General features: G+C 41.6%; 2 protein-coding genes across 6 annotated transcripts; both read left to right on the top strand.

Annotated features, from left to right (window-relative positions):
* The first annotated feature begins 1,574 nt into the window (after nt 1-1,574).
* Nucleotides 1,575-6,725, top strand: LOC115771581 (E3 ubiquitin-protein ligase rnf146). Of its 4 annotated transcripts, none has more exons than XM_030717340.1 (5): nt 1,576-2,157; nt 2,224-2,369; nt 3,023-3,176; nt 3,907-4,344; nt 5,920-6,725. In XM_030717340.1, the coding sequence occupies exons 1-5, from the start codon at nt 1,881-1,883 to the stop codon at nt 6,006-6,008; spliced, it is 1,104 nt and encodes a 367-aa protein (XP_030573200.1). In that variant the 5' UTR covers nt 1,576-1,880; the 3' UTR covers nt 6,009-6,725. The 4 variants fall into 4 exon arrangements, with proteins under 4 accessions (XP_030573201.1, XP_030573200.1, XP_030573198.1 ...); XM_030717338.1 differs by having other exon boundaries at nt 1,577-1,694; nt 1,771-2,157; nt 3,907-6,002; XM_030717341.1 differs by lacking the exons at nt 3,907-4,344; nt 5,920-6,725 and adding an exon at nt 3,288-3,856 and having other exon boundaries at nt 1,575-2,157.
* Nucleotides 6,726-8,243: 1,518 nt separating this feature from the next.
* On the top strand, nt 8,244-17,206 carry LOC115771579 (mitogen-activated protein kinase kinase kinase 13-A). 2 transcript variants are annotated; one of them, XM_030717334.1, is made up of 8 exons: nt 8,244-8,337; nt 9,353-9,582; nt 12,987-13,478; nt 13,540-13,731; nt 13,803-14,456; nt 14,516-14,675; nt 14,739-15,664; nt 15,729-17,206. In XM_030717334.1, the coding sequence occupies exons 2-8, from the start codon at nt 9,416-9,418 to the stop codon at nt 16,132-16,134; spliced, it is 2,997 nt and encodes a 998-aa protein (XP_030573194.1). In that variant the 5' UTR covers nt 8,244-8,337; nt 9,353-9,415; the 3' UTR covers nt 16,135-17,206. The 2 variants fall into 2 exon arrangements, with proteins under 2 accessions (XP_030573194.1, XP_030573195.1); XM_030717335.1 differs by lacking the exons at nt 8,244-8,337; nt 9,353-9,582 and adding exons at nt 10,213-10,240; nt 10,681-10,959.
* The last annotated feature ends 179 nt before the right edge of the window (nt 17,207-17,385 follow it).

The following is a 17,385-nucleotide window of genomic DNA, read 5'->3' on the forward strand; positions in this document are numbered from 1 at the left end:
TTTTAATAGGAAATTGTGCAAATTTTTTATTATTTGCCTAAATGCTCGTAAATTTATTAGAGCTTAGCTTGGCTCGCTTAAAACGTTCCATAATAAGCCCAAGGCTCACATGTGTGAACAGCCAATTTTCTTTGATTAAAGGGATTTGCTGAACAGCCAAAAAAAAAAAAAAGATAATAAAATGTGGTGGGCTGGGTGAAAGTCAAATGATAAAATAAAGAGCAATGCAAAAGTAGCTTATTACAAGCTGCCGCGAAGAGGGTGCAAAAAGTAGACAAAGGCGGCGACAAGGACAAGCATGATTTTCTTTTTTATATTTTTTTTTTCTTTTTGTTTTGGGGTAAAAAGTGTTGTTGTGTGAGCTGTAATATTTTTATGCTTATGACTTGATGGCGCCCCCTTTTTGTGTGTTAATAATCTTGAGGCGAATGCGGCCATAAACGTTTTTTGTGATAATTACATTAAGATTGAGCTTAGTTATTTTTATGGTTTTCGGTCTTTGTGGGCTGACCACAAATACGCTTAGCATTACTTGCTTTACTCGTTTGAAAATTCAATTGCCAGAACTTGTGGAACAATTAAAAAAAGAAATGGCACAACTGGTGAGTGGGAATGTCGCTTGAGTTGGATAACTTGCGCTGCATATTAAACAGTTTTTTGAAAATCAGAGACAAATCAGAGCACGTAACGGTTAACTTCTCTTTTTGCAGCACATTTTTAAATGGCAACAGCGAGTGAGGCACGTGCATTAAACAGCCCAAAGGGCTCAAACAACAACAACAACAAGAACATGTGTGGAGTAATTTACAAAACTCGTCGACAGTCGCCAGTTGAGTTCGACGCGTTTGTCTGCCCGGGAGCCGCGCAATTAGGCAATTGACCGTGTATGTGCCAGCGTATGTGTGTGTGTGTGTGTGTGTGTGTGTAATTGACAAAAAATGACATGCAATTGTGGAGAACAGTCGCCCATGCGGCAAAAATAAACCAAAAATTGATTTTCATGTAATGAGTTCAAAAGGGCTGCGTCTGACTGTCCTGTAGTGTAACTCACCTCCTTTTTTCGGTCGTTTTTTTTTTGCAGCATGCTGGCTGCATATTAAAATGTGCGTGATGCCATGTGACGAACGCTGAAGTTTTTTTTTTTTTTATTATTATTGTTGCCGACTATAAGGGCTGTCAATTTTTATGAAGTTAAAATTCCCCGCATGTGGGGGAGGCAGATTGCTGGGCATTGTATGAAAAAAGGTGTTGCATGTAATGAAGCGCATAATTTTAATTGGCTTTTGGTTGAATTTGATGTGCTGCAGGTAAATTGTAATAAGTTCAATACATAAAAACACCATAATCGCTTATATCCTGCGATAGCTTAGGCGCACTAGCAACACTACCAATTGAATGATCCTTTTTTTTAAGCCGCCAAATTAATAAGCCAAATAGATCGAAAATAAACTTTTGAAATAAAGTTTGATTTATTTGAATTGCTTTTTGCGTTAAATAAAATCATGCTTTACTTAACTAGTGTCAGCACATCATAAGAAATATCGTATGTTCATAAATCTATCGAGGTATCGATTAGAGTAATTTCAAAATCAGCATACCCAATTGCAATAGTAGAATTTTTAAATATTCAAATAATCCAAACCAAATACTACGGCCAACTACACTCTGGAAATAAGTTGCGAAATAATCGATAGGTAGCAGCAGAAATAAACGATTTCGCGCTGTTAATAACATTACAGCAAATGTTAACGAGTTTTTGGGTGCCCACAGCTGCATGTGTGTGTCAAGAAGTAGAGAGCAGCAAAAAAGAAACAACTTTATTTTCTGATGCGTTGTGCAAACGCCAGGTTCAGTGAGTGTGCAAATCGCGAAGAAAAATAATGTCGAAACGGCGAGCAACAAGCAGCAACGATGGCGCCAGCAACAATGCGGAGCAAAATGCAACCAACGCCAACAACACCATCATCAATCTAGACGACAGCGACGATGAGGACGACGATGCGCAATTTGTGGCCACTGTGCGTCCAAGCATAGCAACAATCGATCTTTGCGTGTCACCATCCACCTCGGCAGCAGCGGCTGCGGCTGCTGCTGCTGGTGCTGCTGCAAAATCGGCTCCTGCAGGTGAACCACTCAAAACTGTCAGCTCCGATGCGGGTAACACACAATACGAAAAATGCAAACAATTAAAGTTAATTTTGCAATGTAAACTTTATTTTGCAGGCGCCGCATTGGCTGCTTGTAGTGTAACATCTGGCGCCGACGCAGCCGCTCCCACCGCCACCTTGGAGTGCCCCATCTGTCTGCAAACCTGCATTCATCCCGCACGCCTGCCGTGCGGTCACATCTTTTGCTTCTTGTGCGTCAAGGTATGTAGCGCCCCCTCTACCCACAGCCCCCGCCAAGCCGGAAACATTTGCGTATGCAAGTCACATTCCATCGAAATTTTTGGTCAAAGCTCTCGAAACGCGTGCGCCCAACACAACGCACGCACGCACGCAGCAAGTTCAAGGCTGCGCCGCTGTTAACCCTTGTGTCTGCCCAAATATCGTTGGGCGCGCGCTAGCTTGAATAATTTAATTTAATTGCCTTCCGCATAGCAATATCGAATTGATTGAAAGTCGTTGGCCTTATCGGCTGCTGTAGGCGGCATATCCAGTATGTGTTGCGCATACATCAGAATGTAACCAGGTTTCTGAGCTTAAATTATTCAAGCTAGGATAACTTCTTAATTTGATAAGCGTATCTGACATCAAAAGAGAAAGGTATATAAAAAACAAATATTTCATTAAATGTAGATTATGTGGGCATTTCCTGTCAGTAGACAAACAGCATCATAATTTTTTATTAAAGTTAATATCATTTAACTTTTATACTTAATAAAGCCTTATGCAAATTAATACGAATTTTTAAAAAATGATGCATACTTTCGAGAGCTAAATCAAGAAATAAAGCTATTATCTAAAATTTACTTAATATTTACAATTTTGTTTATCCTATTAATCTGTTGTTTCCATTTTAGGGTGTTGCCTACAAAAATCGTCGTTGCGCCATGTGCCGCCGTGAGATTCCCGCCGAATTTCTGGATCATCCGCAACTGGTAAATGGCATCGATGATATTTGTGCCACACGCGCCACCGAGGATGGCTATCAATGGTATTACGAGGGTCGCAATGGTAAGTGCATATTACAATTTTTTCGGTGGTGGTGTCTGTAGCCGCACCCCCATGTAACCCATGCCCATGGCCATAAACCAAATCAAAACAAAACCCCTACACAAACCCTAGGCGGCTGGTGGGCCTACGATGCGCGCACCAACGAAGACATTGAGATGTCCTACCAGGCGTACCAGGCATACAAAATCAATGTAGCCACAGTGCCCGCAACAAAAGCTCCTCCGCCTGCAGTCCCCGCAGCTGCTCCAGTGCCCGAACGCAGACGTCATACGAACTGGAGCGGAGGTTTTGATGCTGACGGGGAGCTGGACGAGTTCTTTGATGATGATTTCGAAGGATTTGTCAATGATGTTGAGGATTGCTCCACAGACAGCAGCTCCGACTATGATATGCAGTACGGAAGTAGTCCCGACGAACCCAGTCGATTAAAGCAGCTCATCTGCGGCCAGTTGTATATCATAGACATGATCTGTATGACGCAAACGTTGCGCTCGGAGCCCACCAGAAAGCGCAATATAATGCGACGGAAGATATCTGAGCCGGCTCCAGGTGTTAAGGGCGTGGCCGGACTGAAACACAACTAATCACAGTACTCTTATTAACCCAACCATCCATTCCTCACATTATCCCAGTCTCCAATGCAATCCATCATAATCATGCTCACAAAAATGAAATCCGTAAATGTGATCAAGCCACAAGCGAATCCCCATTTAAACTACTTACTGCACAGGTTGGTGGCAATACGACGATCGCACCAGCCAGGACATTGAGGAGGCCTTCAAGAAGGGCGACAAATCCTGCAGCATACTCGTCGCTGGCTACGTGTACATTGTGGATCTGGAGCAGCTGGTGCAGCAGCGTCAAAACGAACCGTCGCGCTGTCGTCGCGTCAAGCGTGATCTGGCCACCATACCGAAAAAGGGCGTGGCTGGACTGCGCATCGAGGGCAACCAGGTGACCAGCGACACGGTGTTCAGTCGTCCCAGCAATCCAACGCCAACGGCCGCCGCCACGGGTGGTCCAGCCACATTTATATCGACTATTGCGGCACGCGATGCGGCCATTCGTATTGCCAGCGACATAATTGGCTCCACGTTGGCGCATGCGGACGAGCTGACCCGTGGCCTGGCCGCCAGCAACATCAGTGACAGCGCCAATGATCTGAGCGGTGAGCAAACCTACTCCAATCCACAAACATCCAACACAACAGGTACAGAACCGCAGACGCAGGGTACTAGTACGGGTCTGGGTACTGTTGCTGCTGCCCGTTCGCTTGCCTCCTCGCACTCGAATTCCATACAGGATCTCATGCTCAGCGCCACAGAGGATTTGCTGGACACCACACAACAGGTCATTGAGACCAATCAACATACCATAGATCTCTTCGAGCAGGCCTTGAACGATTTTCAGGCGCTCACCCTGCGCAACTTTGTCGACTCCAGTGATGAAGATGAGAATGGCGAGAATGATGATCATGATCATGATCATGATCATGATCATGATATTAACAATGGTGGCGCGGTGGCTGAGCAATTTGAGGCGAGCGAATCACATGATGAACACAATGTGGGCCATTAGGTTTCCTATTCTAATCCCAATTCCCCCAACATAACACATGTACCGTTTAGCTTAGACTAAAAGCTAAAAGCTCGAAACGCGAACGAAGTTCCTTTAGAAATGTCAACATTTCAGAATGTTAACTAGAGAAATGCGAAGGCGCGTACCTGAGATCGTCAATATAGGGCTCTATGCGTGAGCAAAATTAAGAAGAATAACGAAAGAGTGTAAAAGGAGGAAAGGCCTGCAGGGTAACAACCTACACATAGTGCATATACGAAATTCCTTATCAATCTGAACCTGAGCAACTATTAACTGTACATACCATACTTCTAATCGAGCTATTGTTAGGCAAGATGTGATTCGGAAGCCGTAATACCAACGGGGTCTATAAAACCAAAGCTTCTAGAAAATCCCCAAATGTTAAAAGAACTAGTTCCCCAAACTGGCAAAAGCAAAAAAACATTTTCGTAGAGAATCTTAAGTTTTCTTTAAAGACAGATATCATTTATTATTTGGGTTTGTTGTAAAAACATAAACTTAAATCTGTAGGATTTTTGTCAAAATGCTACTCAATCTCATAGGGGGGAATATTCAATAAGAATTTATCCTCTCTGAACACAGTATATAGTATATATGTATTTATATGTATATAAATACTCAAATTTAAACGAAAACATTCTATAAAATCCCCCGCAACCGAGCCAATTAAGCAACCACCAAGAAAGCGTAGTGTGAGATGGACAATACATATATTCGATTGGGTTTTAGATGGGCGACTACCTGTACAGAGATAAATGGACAAATTGAGAAGATACTCTCTCAACTCATACTCAATTCGGTTAATGTCTGATCTGGGTGACTTCACAAGCTGAGACACCTTGATGAATCCTTCAGTTATCAAAGTTAGATGTTGCCCCCGTGTTTATATTAATATAAGTCGCCGTTAAGTGCGTTAAAGCAAAACATTTCTGTGAACAGTTTAATTATAATTATAAAATAAGTTATTATAAGCATTACGTTCAGTCGCAATTGAGTTCATACACGATCGTTAGCTGTATTTGTTATTTTTTTTTTTTCATTTAATGGTCCTTTTATGCAGCTCAATTGTGCCTGATCGGAATGCACTTTATAAATGCCTATATTAATATATATGTATGTATATTTTGTGACTACTGTTTTATAGATTCGATTTGTACCCCGCCATTACTTCTAACTGTGAAATGCCTATTCGTAGCTACCCTTATATCAACGGTATTCCTAAAGCTCTACTGAGTTCATGCGTAAGAGCTCCCCATTCCTTCCGGTAATATACAACAAACAAACAAAATCCAAACATATTACATGTTTCTCATCAAAGAGCTTATTCGTCATCATATTAATAAAACTTGATAAGAAAACTAAGTTAAGCTCATTTTGAATGCCTTTCTTATCAGAGTAAAGTCGATCTCTATCTCTCTACCTAACTATCTTTTCCTTACTTTTGACTGCCTCGCGTTGCGTTGTAATTTCAATCCTCTGATAACCTTAAGAACTTTATGAGACTTTATCAATTAAATTTATTTCATATTATGCTAATGGTGGCAGATAGATCATGTACTTATCGAAATCTATATATACAATTTTGCTTAAACAGATTAAAGCATCAGCAAATTTATACAAAACTGTGCCAAGCGCAAACACTAACAGATATGCATTCTGTAAAGTCAAGAATTTGGTGCTGTTAATCATTAACACTAACAGCAAAGTTAATTCAACATTAACAGCACGTCACATTTTTCAGTTCAGTAACTCATTAATTTTGATCATTTACATATCTCATTGATATTTAAATCTGAATTCAAATTCATAATGCCCCATTTATGGCGCATGTTATTAGATATATGTAGCTATACCTAGACTTTGAGAAAGAAGATGCTCTATGTAAGACATGTTGATTTATTATATATAAGATTCTTGAATATTACTGTATTTAGGTTGCCAATAAACATTCTCATTCAACAAAAGTCAAGTACTTCAAAACTAGTTAACTATATTGAAACGAGTTTCTTAACTGAATATATGTTATTAAATATCTAATACATATGTTATAAGCCCAGCATCTGAAGAACTAATCGTTCCCTTGGCTACCTGTACTCGACTTCAAATGAAATCCTTTTTTTTATGGTTTTCTTTGTTTGCGAATGGTGCGGGAACCTGACATCGGCATTGGACCCTGGCCGTCTACAAATGCTTGGCTATTGAGTCATGCGCAATGGACCAAAGGAAAACGCACGCATGCAGCATATTAATTTAGTGGACCTCCTGTCGCTGATGTTGTCGTTGTTGTTGTTGTTGTTAGTGAACAAACAAGAAAACGGGCCACAAGCAACAGGCTTAAAAAAGGGGGCAACACAGCTCTAACAATGTAAGAGTGAAAGAGCGGAGCAGTGCGAAAGAGATGGAACAACTGAACAGCGATCGTCGTGGCTGTCACATAAATATGTTCGGATTCGGGTCTTGGAGAGTTCTTTGGGTGTTGAGTCTGCATGAGTCATCGTTGTTTACATAGAAATTATGCTACCTGCTGCAATTTTTGTCTGTTCTTTTACAAAAACAAATATCACGAAATAGGTAAACGTCAACAGCTCTTGTATAACAACTTGTTGCCGCCTCTTATCAGCCAGACAAAGTCGAATACTGCAAGTTTGCGCGCATCAAACTGAGGCAGCTGATTCTAATCTTGCGAGCTAATTGAGAAGTGTCGCTAAATAAAATTTACATTTAGTTATAGCTCTTCAATAGAGAGATAATCAAATTAAACAAAAAAATGCAGAGTATTTAAATATACGCAAATGATTACAGAAATAGGAATTTAACATGCTTTTATGATGTTCAGGTATATGTTAATATTGCAACTTAACAGTGAAACATTTAACTATGAAAAGTATTCGATTCAGATAAATTCTTTGTTTATTAATTTTGAATTCCTTTTATATTGAATTAAGATTAGAAAGTCAAATTATTCTATACATTTGTTGATCTGAGTCTGAAAGGGTCAAAGAATTTAAATTTTGTGTTTAATAACTGTAATGCAAGGATGACGAAAGCTAGCGCTTGAAGCTTTTGTAACAGCTATTAAAAGAGCTTTAACAGTGCTTCGTGATCTTGTATGCTTCGGCTTTAACTTTGGTCAGAAACTTGAGCATAAAGCAACAACAGCAACAGCAACAGCGGCTTGCAAGTGTTGGTGGTTGTTGCCGCCGACGCTCACTGGCCATGGCATGGCTCTCAGTTGCGCTCGCTCTCCCTCTCTCTCTCTCTCTCTCTCTCTCAGACAGTTGGGCAGGCACATGCGCAGTTCAACCTGCGCTCCAAACTGGTTTTGAGGGAGGAAATTGGCCCGCTTGAGCAGCTTATGGCTGTTGGTACATACCAACTTCTGCTTCTCTCGGCCAGGCAGGCTGAGCGTGCGCCAGTTTTTTTTTTGTTAGTTGATTTGTATCTACCTTTGGTGCGGACGGTCGGAACGTTATCTAAAGCGCAACCAAAGGCCAACCAGTCTTTGTACTTGTACAATTTGTGTTAAAAATTACTGAAAATTGTCACAAAATAACCAAAAAATGTGAGTGAATACAATTGAAATTAAATCCAAATGCAAAACTTATTGAATAATGTGCAAAACTGCAGTGGAAAGTGCAAATAAAAATTTATTGATTTTCTTCAACCGAAGCAACGTACGGAGAAGAAGCAGCAGCAACAGCACAAAAGTATAAGCTGCGCTGTAAGGTTTCCAATCGAGTGTGAGAGACCGTGCGTGCGTGTATGTGTGTGTATGCATATATGTGTGTGCGTTGCGTTGGTGTGTGTAGCAAAATTTCGTTGTAGCTGCTTATTGTTGTTATGTTCTAGCCAAGTCAAAAGCACGGCACCAAAAAAAAAAGCAAAAAGCAAAAGGCGAAGCAGAAGAAGTGGAATACAAATATACATACATAGCACATGGATTTATGTGCGCGTGTGTGTGTGTTTGTTCTTTTGTGCAATTTGCCATTTAAAGGCATACAAAATAGCAGCGCTGCATTTGAAAGTGAAATGTGAATAACTGTTCTTTTTTTTTTTATGTTAAATACATTGTATTTTTGTGAATAATTGTGTGACAAGTGTCTGCACTTGAAATTTGTTTGTTAGGCACCGCTTCGTCTTCTTCTTATATTTTATCACGCGCTTCCGCGGTGGCTTAAAGCTTTACTCTCACTCCCCGCCTCTCTATCTATCTTTCTCTCTGCTTGCGTTGACGTTTGCGTGGGTCGGTCGTCGACGCCGTCCCCAACCTCTGTTGTAATATTTGCCGTTTTTTTGCTTTTTGATTTAACTGCTGAGTTTGTCGTGAGGGGGCTGACGCCAATGCCGCTGAATATGCCTGCATCCCCCCCATAGTGCACCAACACACACACACACACACACACACACACATATGTATATGCGCGCATCCTGTGAGTGGGCGTTTGACGTCGTTCGGCTGAGTTATTGATTTTGTGTTGTTTCATTGATAAAATTACTTACAAGTGTGCGTGTGTCCAAGCTGTACTTTTTGCACTTAGTGATTTACCTTTAACTTCGTGCTCCCGTTGCCTTCACAGCCTACCTAACCAGCATGTCGTAGGACAATAAGAACTGTAACTCAAAACAGAAATTAACGGACAATGCAGCCATTTAGCGACAGTTTAAGCAAAAGTCGTGATGATTTGGTCAATGTCGCCGCCTCCAGGCAGCAGCAGAGGCAGCTACAACAACTGCACTACAGCAGACGGAGACATCATGGAAGCAGTCCGAACTTATCGTTGGATCAAACCGATAATTTGCGCAGAAGGTAGGTTATTAAACATGTTAAATTGCCTTTAGAAATTAACAAAATAGTTATTGACCAAGGTCATGTCCGCTCGGGATATTTTGTTAGTAATTAGACGTATCAATTTTGTTTGCTTACAATGAAATATAGAGCCTGCACAACAAAAATATGTACCATTGGACCTGCACACATATATACACCTGTATTATATCGATACAAATTAAACACGTGAAAATGTGTGTTGCATTGAAATGATAAACAAAAACAAACATAGAAAGGCCTAAACGGGCCAATTAGAAGCTTCCTTATTATATACCATACGTATGTACGTATGTATGTATGTATGTATATACATATATATATATACCCTGGCTCCCAGTAGCGAAGTCACACACACCTGCGTCAGAAACTGGTTTCAAAGCTTCGTTGGACCAGCCGCATGCTACCCAATGCAAGCACTTCCCAAAGTTGGTCACTCTAACAATAATAAAACTTGATAACAATGAACGTGCAAAAGAGAGAGAGAGAGGGAGAGCAAGCGAGAAAGAGAGTGCAAAGCTGTGCTGATAATGTGAGCGCTCGTTTGGTCGCATGCTCCAGCGCTCACGCTCGCAATTTAGTACGCGAAAATCAATCGTTTCAGATGGTTGTCGCGGCAAGACAGCGTGTCAATCAAACTGTGAGCCTGCCTTAATGTGTTTATTGTGTGTGTGTGTGTGAGCAAGCGTGCGTGTGTGTGTGTGCAGACAACAATAACAATAACGCTGCTTATCGCCAAATCAGTTGCCAACTTGTGCATGTGTGCAGAAGTGGCGCAGTTTTTGTTAAATTTGTGCAAAAATCATGAAATTAAGTATTACATGCACGAACAAAACGAAAGTGTTACGCAGACAGTTCTTCTTGGTCTTGTAATTGACGCAGCAACAACAATATCAGCAAAACCATTTACCTTGACGTCATTTTTTTTTTGAGACGACAAAAACGCCAAAAACGTATTTGTTGCTGTTGTTGCTTGCTTTGGTTTGGTGGCTGGCCGTGCTTGGCACGAAGCAAACGAACGGTTTTAATCAAAACTTGTTGTTGTTGTTGTTGTTATTATTCTCGCTGAGGTTTATACAGTGCGTAAAAAACGTCTGGCGGCGACCGCTAAAAGAGCGAGTGTAAAAATTTGCATTAATGCAGCACCGCGATGTCGCATTAATGAATGAGTTTGTAAACAACAACACCAGCAACAACAGGCAAAAGTACGGTGGCAAGAAAACTAATTGCAAAAACAAACACAATTAACCGTGAAAATAAGCGCGAAAGAAGCAAGCAGAAAAACATCGCAATGGTTTATTACATACCAATGTTCGGACGTACTGACCCGCCGGATAAAATAATAACTAAGGAGAAAAGGTAAACATAGGCACGGTGAAAGGGATAACGATTAGTGATCACAGTTTGCGCCTATCGATTGTCATTTTCACTAGAGATGTTTGTTTTACTAATGTAAAATCGATCACTTGCCAACACTACAAAAATGTGGGAGGCCCTGTCCGCTGACTCACGCCACTAAATTACCGTTATGCGTTGCACTTGCTGTGCTTAGCAAAAAGCAAAAGAAGCCCAAACTAACCAGGTTTCCGCGTTCTATGAACTGCGCGTCACCAGCCACAACAGCAACAAAAGGTCAAAACGTGCTATTGCAGCGATTTATTAATGCGTTTAAATTTCATAAATAATTAAAAGGTTTTTGACATTAGTTCTGTGCTGGCGTCGGCGGCGGCGGCGTCGTCGGCGGCATGTGAAAAGAACGCATCGCTCCCACAGGCGTCAGAGGTGCGAGCGGGATGTCTATACATACACACATACCCTGGGAACAAAATCTGCACAACACGGTAGATGATTTGTGTTTGTGTAGGTATTCAATACATACATGCGTATCTATGTGTGTGGGTACACAACGGCAAGCAACAGGTGATTTTGCGTGTTCGCGCACGTCGCTTCAATTTGACAGCCCCATCACACTTTTTACCCCTTGTTGATTGTTATTGTTGTGATAAATGTTTTTCACCTGAATAAAAAATGCTGCTACAGCGGCTGTTAAGCTTACTATTCGTGCTGATGCTCTCTCTTTCTCTATATTTCTCTCCCTTTCGCTCACACTTTGTGAATGGTGTTTTTGTTTATCTTATCGCATGCAAAAAAAAACACAAATTCCGTGCACAAGCGCGACAGGAAAGCTGCCGCTGTATGAGTAAACACACACACATGTATGTGTGTGTGTGTGGGTATGTGTGCTCCTAAGTTTTGCTTTTGTGAGGAACTATCAGAGGGCTGATCACTCTTCTTTTTTATGTACGTACATAAATATTGATACACATGTTTGTGTGTAAGTGGGAAACATTATCACCTAGGTGTAAATATAGAATACCTCGAAACATTTTGATTATCGTATGGAATTGATTTATTATGGCGTTTACCTATGTAGCTCTTGTCGGGACTTAAAGCTTACTGAAAGCAAACTAGTATTGCCTTAATCGTATTCGCAAAAATCAAATTTTAAATATTTAAAATTAATTATAGAATTTATACTGAATATAACTGACTAACTGTCTGATTGTTGAATTGCTGGATATTCTTGTTGAGGCGTAGTTGTGGAAAATTCCATCCGCAAGTGTGAAAATATCTAGAAACACAGTTGTATGAATCTTTTTGATTTACCAACGCGGCCTTAAACGCATTTTGCAAAGATCTTTGTTCAAATTCTTTTGAGTGGTATTTCACACTTTTCGGAAAATCCATCCAGACTTGATGGAAATGTGGTTCGAAGACCTGGTGGGCGAGGTTTCTGGCTTAAAATCATTTTCAATGATTGACCTGAAAAATCATGCGGAAGATGTTTAAAATATTTCGCAAAATTCAAGCCGACTCGGTAGAAATGAGATCTTATTTTTCTGATTGGAATAACATAAGATCTTAATAAATACGTTTATCAATAATTTTAAAAATTCCATTCGCAACTTTAGTCAATGTGCGAAAAACAGTTGTATGAAACTTAATATTTTATCTTCCGATTGGCTTCAAAATCATTTGCAAATATCTTTGTGAATATTTATCTGATATGTTTTTCGACAAATTCTGTCTTTAGATATATATCAAAATGCATATATCAAATGTTCATGGATATCTATTAGTTATCTGTAGTTAGTCGTTATATCCAAAACATTCACTTACTTTCCCCCTAATATAAAATGTATTAATGAATTTTTATAATAATAAATTCGACTACTATCTCTGGTAAAAACAGTCAAACGGCTAATACTAATTGGATATTTTTGAAGCCGGGCAAAGTTGCAAAGTTCTCTAAAAACGTAAATTAAAATAATCCTTTTTTATATCCTTTATTAACATAAATTATTGTATACTTCTTGCAATTATAGTATGGTCTGCCTGCAGGACGAGTTTGGTCACCTGGGACTAGCTGCCACAGATCTGCCTTTCAAATCAGCTGACCTTGATTCTGCTGCACCACAGCACCACAACAACTATGCGGAGATCACGGACAGCAGTGCGGAGAACACGTGTCAGCAACGCTGGCCACCACATGCCGGAGGTGGGGGCTTGGCCAGTGCCTTTGGACATCCGGACAAGCCCATCGGCTGGATGTATGGCCTGCTGGGCTGTATGAAGCCTGTGCTATCCTTTATTGGCAAGGCGGGTGTTATCGAGGTGAAGAACCAGCGCGCCGAAGACTGGGAAATACCGTTTGAGTCCATTACGGATCTGGAATGGTTGGGCAGCGGTGCCCAAGGCGCCGTCTTCAGCGGCAAGTTAAAGAACGAAATTGTGGCTGTCAAGAAAGTGAAGGAACTGAAGGAGACGGACATTAAGCACTTGCGCAAGCTGGATCACGAGAACATTATCAAATTCAAGTGGGTAGCGGTAATATTATAGATTTGAACTAGATGATAAACATAAGATTTGCTTTTGCAGAGGCGTTTGCACCCAATCGCCCGTATTTTGCATCATCATGGAGTTCTGTCCGTATGGCCCGCTACAGAACATACTGAAGGAGGAGCAGGTCATGTTGCCGTCCCGTTTGGTCTCCTGGTCCAAACAAATAGCGCTGGGCATGCAATATTTGCACTCGCACAAGATCATACACAGAGATCTGAAAAGTCCCAAGTGAGTTGAGAAAGCGGAATTCTAAAGCAAAATGAAGCTCTGAATATTCTCAATTCTCTTGAATCCCCCAGCATACTGATTAGTACAAACGAAGTGGTGAAGATCAGCGACTTTGGCACCAGTCGCGAGTGGAATGAGATTAGCACCAAGATGAGCTTTGCGGGCACTGTCGCCTGGATGGCGCCGGAGGTCATTCGGAACGAGCCCTGCTCCGAGAAGGTCGACATTTGGTCGTATGGCGTGGTACTCTGGGAAATGCTCACCTGTGAAATACCCTACAAGGATGTCGACTCATCGGCCATTATTTGGGGCGTGGGCAATAACTCGCTCAAGCTGCTGGTGCCCAGCACCTGTCCCGAGGGATTCAAGCTGCTCGTCAAGCTCTGCTGGAAGAGCAAACCACGCAATCGGCCCTCGTTCCGGCAAATACTCAGTCATCTGGACATTGCCGGGCCGGAGCTGCTGCGCAAAACAGAAAAGCAATATTTCGAGACGCAAAAGTCTTGGAAGGAGGAGGTGCGCTGCCATCTCAAGGAGATCACTCAGAACGGCACCAGCATACACAAATACGAGCAGGATTTGATCAAGCGACGCACCGCCGAGTGGCGTCACGCCCAGGACATTCGCATGGTCTACGAGGACAAGCTGCAGAAGACAAATCAATTGTTCTTCGAGCTAAGCGAATGTATGACACAGCTGCAGGAGAAGGAGAAGGAAATTGCCGAGTAAGTTGAAGATCTCTTCGGCGAATGCTCTTAACTAATTATATGCATTTTTTTCTCAGGCGGGAACGCAAACTGCCCGGTTCCGGCTACAAGCCTACGAGGCGTTTGGGCAACACACTCAGGAAAATGCAACATTATCGACGACGACTGAATGCGCCACCAGCACAACAAATCCAACAACAGCAATCCTCAACGCCCGATCCCGAGACCACGCCAGAGGTAAGTCTATATTTACGCATATCTTCGAAACTTGAATTAATTTGCTTGTCTTTTACGCTTCAGAGTCCCGTCAAGTGTGTGCTGTATGCGCAGCTGGATGGCAATTGCCAGCCCAAATCCTATTGTGCTGTGGGCACCACTCTCGTCGTAGGCGGCAGCATGTCCAACAAAAATAAGAAGACTTGGCGTCATCGACGCAATGGCTCTGGTTCCTTTGCCGCCCCGCCCAAGTACAGTCCTACGCGCGATCGTCGCTATCAGAGCGAGCCTGAGAATCGCAAGGTTCAATTGGTCGAGCGGCAAACTCAAACGGATGCCATGGATGTCAGTGAAACGGATATAAGTCCCAGCGCTGAGCATCCAACTGATGTGCCGCCTCCCAACCATCGCCAGCTACCGCTACAGCTTCAACGAGTCCAACAGCTGGCTGCCGCCATGGCCCAGGCCAAGGTTCAGATTAGCCAGATTCCAGCCAGTAGCGACAGCAACTCAGTGCCAGCCAACGCCGCTTGTCCATCGAATGGCAACTCGCTGAGCAACAGCGAGCTGACCTATCAGGATGCCTGCTCCAGTCCCGATCAGCTCATTGACGACGTGATGAACAGCAACGAGCGCTTAGACATAACTGATTGCTACAGCGACAATGAAAATCTCGAACGTTTGGGCCGCAAAGTCATCGAATTCATCAACGAGAACCGCCTTTCCATACAATCAAATGCCACGGAAAATGGTAATGGCGGCAGCGGTGGTAGTGGACACACCACAACGGCTCCGGAACTGCGTGATGTGGGCGTGAACAGCAGTCCCTGCCTGAGTCGCTGCAGCAGCACGCAGAGCAGAAGACAGGCTAGGCAGCAGCTGGCGGAGAATACAACAGTGAACACCAGCAATGCCAATGGAGATTCGTTGCAAGAACCTTTGGGCGAGGACAGCTGGTCAGATGAGGAGGGGGAGGATACCGACTATAATTATGCGCTCCGCAGAAGAAGGTCTGTTTATTGTTGTCGGGCCGCAGATCATGTCCAGGTTAACTGAACTCTTAAATCCTTACAGCATTGGACGCCTGCCCATTGGACGCGGCATGCGGCCGAGACGCAGCTATAAGGCGCCTTTGTCCCAAAAGATTGCCATACATAAGCGCAACGTGGTCATAGTATCCGATGAGGAGAACACCTCCGAATACAGTCATTCGCCCTCGAGCCAACACTCAACGCTAGAAAGCAATACGGATGTGCCGGCAGCTTTGAAGCAGACACAACAACAGCCACACAAAAGCGCTACCAACAGCTCCAGCGAGGCCGATTCAAGTGACTCCAGCGAAGAGGAACTGGATGCGGAGGATGTGACCAAGCCGAAAATTGCGGCGACCGCTTCAGCGTTACCCATGGGCGCCACGCGCAGCAGCGATATTATATCCATACCGACATTTGAGGCTGATGGCGCAGTTAATATGGTTTAACCTAGTTACGCATAGCCTAAGTGAATGCTCCTACAACAATTAACCGAAATCAACTATCTCTCTATATACTCAAAAACCCCCCCAAAAAACTGTATGGTATTATCTATGTCATATGTCATACATATATGTATCTTCATGTCCGATATCTGTGTGCATCGTCTCTTTAGTTTATATAACATGGACAACAAATTGAAGTGTTGATCGCTTCACTTAACGTTTTTCCATGACCTCAGTCTTAACCTCCATGTTCACTTTAAGGGTTTGGGGCAAACTTACCCATTTGTTTGGATGCAATTCCTATGCTGAAAACTTATGATTTATGTTTTGTTTAATTGTGTAAGCTGCCTTTGTAATATATTTTTTTAAAAAATGCCGTAATTGTACATTTAATTTAGTCATTAGGTAGATTTCAATCTTAAGAGCTTAACCGCAACACGCTCCCAACTAAAAAGAAAGAGAAAAAAACCAACAAAACAAAATCAAACCAAAACAGAAAAAAAGAAAACGTAATAGAGTTGGCCTCAGGCAATATATAGGAAAAAGTGAAATATACATGTATATGTGTAACGCAAAATAGTCAGGGATATTTTTTATATAACGAAATTTGCTAAGAGATCGACGAAAATGTTTTTTAAAGAAGCGCATTATATAATTTTGTAGCTCGCATTGGAATTACTTCAAAAAAAATTTTGAAGCAATTCCATTTCCGGTACTTACTTTTTCGATATGCACAAAATTCAAAGCTTCAGTGCCTTAAAGCAAATATTTGAGAATCGACAAAAACAAAAAAAAAATACAAAAACAAAAAAAAAACAACTATATAGTAAAAAATATAGTTTGAAAATCTGTAAAATAGCTGATGACCGCGGCTATGACGTGGAACATGTGCGCTTTTCTATATTCCTCCCACACCATAAACAGAACTATTAAACATTTGCAATAATAGATTCCATAAATTGTCCGCTTTATTTAAATTCAAAATGATTCCACTCAAAAGCGCACATAACGCTGCATACAAAACAAAATCTATATATACATATACTATAAAAATAAAACATAAAAACGAATTACAAATTTAAAATATTTCTATATACAATTAATAATATACACGCTATATATATTTACACACTAGTTGGATGTTTAGCTACTTATCATAAGATGCGTCGCATGCAAACATTTCCCTACATTATGTAAATTCCATATTAAGTTTAAATTTAACGACTCATACGAATTAGCTGTAATCTTAATTAA

This window comes from Drosophila novamexicana, unplaced genomic scaffold, assembly GCF_003285875.2.
Source record: "Drosophila novamexicana strain 15010-1031.04,08,12 unplaced genomic scaffold, DnovRS2.1 tig00000072-arrow-arrow-pilon, whole genome shotgun sequence".
NCBI classification, from domain to species: Eukaryota; Metazoa; Arthropoda; class Insecta; order Diptera; family Drosophilidae; genus Drosophila; species Drosophila novamexicana.